General features: G+C 44.5%; 1 protein-coding gene across 2 annotated transcripts; it reads right to left on the minus strand.

The window, feature by feature from the left end:
* Positions 1 to 551: 551 nt before the first annotated feature.
* POU3F4 (POU class 3 homeobox 4) lies at positions 552 to 4,844 on the minus strand. 2 transcript variants are annotated; one of them, XM_061409601.1, is made up of 2 exons: positions 3,700 to 4,844; positions 552 to 2,595 (listed from the first exon to the last, which is right to left on the minus strand). In XM_061409601.1, exons 1-2 carry the CDS (start codon positions 4,555 to 4,557, stop codon positions 2,578 to 2,580), a joined length of 876 nt encoding a protein of 291 aa, XP_061265585.1. In that variant the 5' UTR covers positions 4,558 to 4,844; the 3' UTR covers positions 552 to 2,577. The 2 variants fall into 2 exon arrangements, with proteins under 2 accessions (XP_061265585.1, XP_061265584.1); XM_061409600.1 differs by having other exon boundaries at positions 552 to 4,843.
* Between the last annotated feature and the right edge of the window lie 2,858 nt (positions 4,845 to 7,702).

Raw genomic sequence — 7,702 nt, forward strand, 5'->3', positions numbered from 1 at the left:
TAATGGGCAATACTAAGTGTACAACAGTTTACCCAAGTTTCTGGGCCCAGGGAAAGCCTTAAGAAAGAGAGTACTTCCATTCCTCATCAGAGGAATGGGGGCTCACCTACCAGAAGGGCATCACCAGATAGGAATGAAGAAGAAGAGGAAGTGGGGTTGCTGCAGCTGGGTGAAATGAAAGCCTCAACGAAGGACTGGGTCCAGTTTCATGAAAGGGAGCTCCAGAGAAGGGTCTATCTACTGGACAAGAGGGGTCACACACTCCTTTTGTAGAACGTTATTAAGATTTCACCTCCTGAAATGAACCCCCTGCCCCACTAGCTTTCCCCAATACTGGGTGTGTGTTTGCATGATCCTGAGTGTGATAACAGGCCTTGTTGTGTGAGTGTATGAAAGGCCAAAATTCAGTAAGAGAAAATCAAAATTAAAAAATTACTAATGATTTCTAACCTGAAGCAAAGCGGATGTGATGCTTATCTGGAACCTGCTTCTATTTAAATGCTTCATTTCATGTACCACACGATAAAAACCAGGAGAAAAAGACATTTTTTTTGAAAAATGTTTTATTTAAACCTTTTAAATCTTATACAACAATAAAATATTGTGTCAATATAAACCCCTTGACTGAAACCATTCACAACAAACATTACAGCAAATTGTTTTATTTTTGACACCCAACGCATCTTTGAAAGAATTTACTTCTAATCACAATGCAGAATTTATTGAAAATAAATAATTGCTGGAAAATTCAATAGGCAATTTGAATAAAATAGTTGTAAAAGCAACTCTTAATGAAAATAGCATTTATTATACATCAGTTACTAAATGAATAAACTAAATGATTTTTCTTTAAATTAATAACTTCAGAAATGTTTTATACAAAACTGTACAATTATAAAGTTGGCAGAAATATTTGGGTTAACTCAGGTTTGAACCAGAGCGTTAAATGCAAAGAAAAAGAAAATCCAAACAAAGAAAACCCTAACAGTTGTAAAACGTGAACTCCTTGTGTTGGGGGGGGGGGGTGTTTAGAAATCCCAGAACTAAATCCCAACTACCAACAGAATGCAGAAGCTTAGCAGAAAAAGGTTAAAAAAAAAAAAAGGTCTGGGATTCAAATTAAAACAGGCTCTTCGACCTGCAGCTGGGAGACACAGTGCACCAGGGCTCTGGCAGCCCATACTGCTGCTGTTACTGCTAAGACGCTTCAGTAGTGTCCGACTCTGTGCGACCCCATAGATGACAGCCCACTAGGCTCCTCTGTCCCTGGGATTCTCCAGGTAAGATACTGGAGTGAGTTGCCATTTCCTTCTCCAATGCAGGAAAGTGAAAAGTGAAAGTGAAGTCGCTCAGTCGTGTCGGACCCTTAGCGACCCCATGGACTGCAGCCTACCAGGGTCCTCCGTCCATGGGATTTTCCAGGCAAGAGTACTGGAGTGGGGTGTCATTGCCTTCTCCGCAGCCCATACTAGGGATCCTCAAAAGGGGGCCATAGGCTTTCAGGTCCTTACAGGTAGTGTGAAGCTTTGTCTACCGCAGCTTCCTCTGGAGGTCGGACTAGGCTGCGTCCCGGACTTATCGAGCCCCCAGCAAGGTCTGGCTAGCAGGGACTGGGTGCATGGGTGCACGTCTGGTCCAGAATGTGTGCTCCTTGGGAATGAGGTGTGCCTGTGGACCTGGCATGTAGACATGACAGCTAGCAATAAAGCCACAGAAACTGCATAATTTTTGGATCTCTACACAGACCAGTGAGATTTTTTGCAGTTTTTTTTGTTTTTGTTTTTGTTTTTTTTGTAAATAATACTACGATACACATAGCTGTCTACAAACACACACACGTTTGCACGCGCACGCACACACACACACAGACACACACACACACACAGACAAAAAGATGAAGAGGAAAAAAAACCCAGCCTCCCAGGAGCTCGCTAGCTCACTCAGTCTTCGCCATGGGCTTACTACCAGCTGTGGTTGTTGGAGGCACGGAGATGGCTCCCCATGGAGTCCACCCAGAGGCAATGGTATATACACGAGAGGAGATGGTACGTGGCTAGACCAGAATCCCTGTAAACTTTGCCTATCATTTCATTGATGTTCTGCACAAAGCAGAGAACGCCTGTCCACCACTCCCTCGCCACCCTTCCCTGAGGGTTTCTCACTTACGGAGAAGGCGGTGAACTGGAGGTGAAACGAATTGGAAAGCGTTGACCCAGTCCGTCGCCAGCGTGTCCCGGTCAGGTCGTCGTCTCCAGTTAAAGCAATCGCGTATAAAAGCAAAATTCTTTGCCTATAAGGGCTAAAGTAGGGTCGCGCTAGCAGCTGGCCTGGCAAGGCGCGGCGCGGGTGGGGAGCTCTGAGTAAGTGCAGGCATCCCCGGATTTCGGAGGTGAGGAGCACTTTCCGCTCCTCAAGCCGACCTCTTTCGCCTGGCGCCGCAGTGGACTCTTTCTAGGGCATCCAGGTGCACTGTAGAAGCCTATGGGGGTTCCATAGTCGCGGGATGCAGGGCAGAAACCTTCAAAATCTCCTTTCCTCCTGTGCGCTGGTTTGCAAAAAATCGGCTGCCTATTTTGCCTACCCTAGGAACTCCGTCTCCCGGAAAAAAACAAAAACAAAAACAAAATAAACATATATATATATATATATATATATATATATATATATCCAATATCATCAACAACTCTCTCTACTTTATTCTCTCTTCTCCACAAAGATTTGGGATAGGAGATCGGTGGATGGGTAGACATCTCTCCCTCCTTCCTATTCTAAGTAATTAAAAAACCATCAGCTCAATGAAGGAAAAATAATAATAGCAATAACAATATGAAGTGGTCGATTAGATACAAATCATCTCACAAATATTGTGTACAGTTGTAGTAAAACACCGCAGACATTAGAAACGCTATAGAAGTTTTAAAAAATGCAAAACTAGCCTATTGTAAAACAGATTTCACCTGAAATACAGCTGCTATAACCAAGGCGCTGAAAGGTTATTCAGAGGCACACATCTGTCTTCCCAACCCCTTCCCCATCCCTACCCCGTCCCCAAGTTACTCCACTCCTTTCTCTTCCTAGAGAAGAGCGACCAAAAAACAAAACAAACAAACCAAACCAAACCGAACCAAACAAAAACCTTACTTAAAGTAAACAGCGTATTTGATCAGCAGAAAAGGTTGGAGGGAAGTGTTTTTCTTGACGCAGGGAATATGAGGTCCCTGCCTGGATGCTTAATGCAACTGTGTATCCGCGTTAAGCCTGAATGCCTACGTGTGTTTCCTTTCTTAGCGTGTTAGCCTCTTCTGTTGGGAAAAGAAAAAAAAAAAGGAAGGAAGGAGAAAAGAAAGAACAAACGAGAGAGAGAGAGATAGCAATAATAAAGCTGGAATTAAAGGAGGAGAGTGGAAGAGAAAGAGAAATCCGCGCTGCTCCCAGTGAGGGAGGCCGCTTCCTGGCTTCTGGCAGTTAGAGATCATGGCAGGACGTGTCTGTTTTCACCGTGTGCGTATGCGAATAAACCTCATGTGGCTGCTGATCCCCTGGTGGAGTCATTCTTTTCTCTTTCTGTCTTCGATTACAGAACCAGACACGCACCACTTCTTTCTCCAACTGGAGGCTGTCTGCCAGCGAGGAAATCTCCTGCGCCGCAGGCTTCGGACACTTGAGGAAATGCGTCTCCAGTACGCCCTTGACACTCACCTCGATAGAGGTTCGCTTCTTCCGCTTGCGACCCTGTGCCGCGATCTTGTCAATGCTGGTTGGGCTCCCTGTGGATGAATCAGCCTCTTCCAGCCACTTGTTCAGCAGCGGCTTCAGCTTGCACATGTTCTTGAAGCTCAGTTGTAAGGCCTCGAACCTGCAGATGGTGGTCTGCGAAAACACGTTGCCATACAATGTGCCCAGCGCCAGCCCCACGTCAGCCTGCGTGAAGCCCAACTTGATTCTTCTTTGTTTAAACTGTTTGGCAAACTGTTCCAACTCATCCGAGGTTGGTGTCTCCTCATCCGAATGGTCCAGGCAGTGATGCGAACCTAGGTCGCCGTGGTCTGGGGCTTCCCGGAGCACTGGATGTAAGCTCTGAGCTGAGGCAGAGGCCGGCGGTGGAGTGAGCCCCCCGTGCTCCAGCATGCCGCTCACCGTGAAGCCAGACTGAGAGTACACATTAAGGGGTTGGCTGCTCGACGTGATGGACGGATTCGGAGCCGGGCTCGCTCCCCAGGCATTCGGATGGTTAGTGTGCGGAGAGTGGTGGGCAACATGCGGCGAGCGATGATGGATGATCGCGCCCAATTGTAGGTCTTCGCGCGCAGGCTTCACGTCTTGCTGTTCCAGGGGGCTTGTGGCCAGTGTGGAGGACCATGGCCCTCCATCGCTCAGACTGGTTACCCAATGATGCCCGAGGGGATGCCCATTGCTAGGAACTCCCTGCAAGTAATCACTTTGGAGAAGTTTCTGAGGGTTTCGGAAAGGACTCCCCTGCTGCATGCCCGCAGAGTCCGCATGGACTAGAGAGCTGGAAGTGAGAATGTTGTAGGGATTCGAGGCAGCTGTGGCCATGGTCGGTGAGGATCCCCTACTAGTTATAATGTGGCACAGGGAGCAGCTTCAGTCTTTGACATCTACTATGCGGGGAGCCAAAGCAGCGAGAGCGGGTTACCGGCATCCGCTGAGGCCAATTGCATCGCGTCTTGACCTGGCCTGCCACGAACTCCACCAATGGCGGAGCGAGAGGCCGAGCTAGCTTTCCAAATCAGGAGGGCGAAGCTTGAGAGTTTCGGTGAGACCCAAGCAGGAAGTGAATCAATCTTTTGGCTCCATTGGCTGCCTGGCGCTGAGTGGCAGGAGCTTATTTGGTTAACCCTTCCCCCAACCTCCCACCAGTCTTGGACTTCGCCGATGTTTGTAGAGGAGCGGGAAGGATGAGAGGGAGTGTGTGCGTGTGCGTGTGTGTGTGGTGCGGGATATGATTTTAGAACTCTTTTAGGTTTAGATTAACCCAAATAAAGAAGAATATTAAGAAAACAATATAACCAGTTTAAATGCCATCCAGATCTTAGCGGATATGGATTTTTCTCAGATAAATTTGGCACTCTGGATTATTTGGGTGCCAGAGAGTGAAAAACAAAACCCCGCTCTAGGCTTTGAGCAATGGAACGTCTTCGGTAAGACCCTAAATCTGTAGTATCGAAGCCCATGATCCCAATAAGAAATATTTCAATGCGTTTAATTTTATTTTTCATTTATAAGAAACTCGATACCAAGTAAAAAAGCATCTAAGAAAAAGATGCTCAAAATCTGGAAAACAAACAAACAAAACCATGTTGGTTTTTAAGGCATGAAGCACTGGAAAATTCCGAGAAAGTAAAATTTAATGTGATACCGGCAAAAATCAGTTATTTTGAAATTTGTCTCTCAATTTGGTTGGTTAATTAGTAGATTTGCTTTTTTTTTCACTGCTCCGTGTCAGCTCCCATCACAGGTCTCACAATTTTTGTCAGAGACAACTCTTGCTGAAGAGGGTAACCCTCCTACGCATTCACCCCAGACACACTGCGAGCCTTTCCAGTCCCAGTAGGTACACAGGCGAATGTTCCTGGCTACCGGAGCCCAGTGTTGTCCCCTAGGAAAATTGTTTTTAACACACACATCTTCAAACCACCCCGAATCCCACACAAATTGAAGAAAATGGAAATCATTTAGTGCGCCCTGGAAATTCAAAAAGAGAGAGAGAGAGATGGCTGGTGGTCTGTTTGGCGTTAAGTACCGCCTCCCCCAACTCCCACCCCCCACCCCCCACTCCCATCCCCGACATTCCCTTCAAGCTTGAATTTACTTTCAGATTGGGAAGACGGGACTGTTTTTACATTTTAGTAAGAGGAAAATAGAGGAAAGACTTGTACTCCACCTAAGCTTTTATAAGTTAGGGAAGGACGAGTCTATGTGCTCCACAGCCCAGTGCAAAGGTATTGCTTGCAAGCAGAGTACGGTGAAATGCAAAGATTTTAGATTTGCTCTCGCTAAGAAAAGGCAACATCAACATCGGATACCTAGCATGATCTTTGAAGTTAAAAAATGACCTTTCATTGCATAATTTTGGAGATAATCTAGTTGCATAATTATATTTGCACTTGCAGAAGACAGCATCAGATTTCCCTTATTGGTTTAAAATTCCATTAAATATATTGCAAGAGCGCCTAGGCTAAGCTTGATTTAAATTTGCATACATTTTCATATATTTAGCAGAAATAAAAGAAGGCTTGCAGCTACCAGAAAGTCATCAAGGCATTAGTTTCTCTAAGAAGACAGATCTGAAGAAAATGCAAGAAAATGAGAAAAAATATAAACAAGGTGAGCTTATTCTGCCATTCCTTTATGTAGCTACAGAGTGTATATTTCCTGTAAAATGAGTAATTTCTTATGATAGCACAGAGCAGTAAGAGCTTATGTTAGGAAATGTGAACAGTGTCTATTATGCAAGAAAGACTGGCATGTGGTTGAGATCTATTTCTTTCTTTCTCTGTCTTTTAAAAAAAGGATAACCACTTGTAATTATTAGCAGAGAGGATCATTTACCATCTTCCCCCTCCTCCTCCCCCACTGAAATTGTGTTTTCATTTGCTGGTGTCCTATTATAAAAGTTTATCTGCTTTTAACCTAGAAATTGATTTTTCCTCTCTCCCTTTCCTTTCTTTTTCCTTCCCTTTCCTTTCCCTCCTCTACCTTCCGCTCCCCTCCCCTCCTCTCCTCTACTTTCTTCTTCTCTTTCTGCCCAGGAATGTCATTTCTTTACTGCTAATTGTGTATATTTTCTTTTGCAAGAATTCAATTTCATTTGTGCCTAAAATTTTGCTTCATGAAGAAAAAATAACTTTATAAAATTAAACAAAATAAAAGTTTTCAGGCATTCTATTAGACTGCCTTTTCAATTATCCATTTGCCAGTCCAAGTGGGTTCAGTTTAGAGGTCAGAGGGAAATGCATTGAAGAAACCATAGGAACAAAAAGTTCATGATCATTTCCAGGTTGTTGTGGGTTCTCCACCCCCACAATTGCAGCTGTGTTTGGTGAAAGGGTTTCAAATCTTAGCCTGGTCATTCTAGGAGTTAAAGCAATTATCAATTCATAAGACTTTTGCATGAAGAAGAAGGGGGACCTCTTTAAATTCTGACTTGCTTGAGTTCTTACAATCTATGTGCCTCTTGCCAGTGGCTTCTGTTCTGGGCGCAGGGGTTTGACCAGAGGTGCAAAAGTAGTTCAAATCTTTTGCTCCAGGCTGGTTGAGGGAGGAGGTGTCAAGGATGTGGGCATCTGCACCCAGCGACAGGTTTTTCCACACCATTGCTTTGCAGTCTTTGAATACAAGAATAGCTTCTGTCAAGAGCAAAAGAAAACAATGTTAATTGTCTTTCTATTTCCATTATTTCCTTTCCTTTTTCTTTCTTCCTTCGTTTTAATAATTAGTTCCCATGAATATAGATACTGCTTATTGAATTCAGATGGAAACATGCCCTTTAGCAGCTGAGACAGAATTTCTTGCACACAAGATGGCAAGATTCTTTGTTTTTGAAGAAAATATCTGCATATAGTCAAATCTTCTTCCTGTTCTATCTAATCTACTGGAGAGGTTTCCTTCACCCTCTCCTGTCAGTCTAACTTCCCAAGTGTAACAGATGCCGCTCTCAAGCGCTCCTTTCTGTGGCTTC

Source organism: Bos javanicus, chromosome X (assembly GCF_032452875.1).
Source record: "Bos javanicus breed banteng chromosome X, ARS-OSU_banteng_1.0, whole genome shotgun sequence".
NCBI classification, from domain to species: domain Eukaryota; kingdom Metazoa; phylum Chordata; class Mammalia; order Artiodactyla; family Bovidae; genus Bos; species Bos javanicus.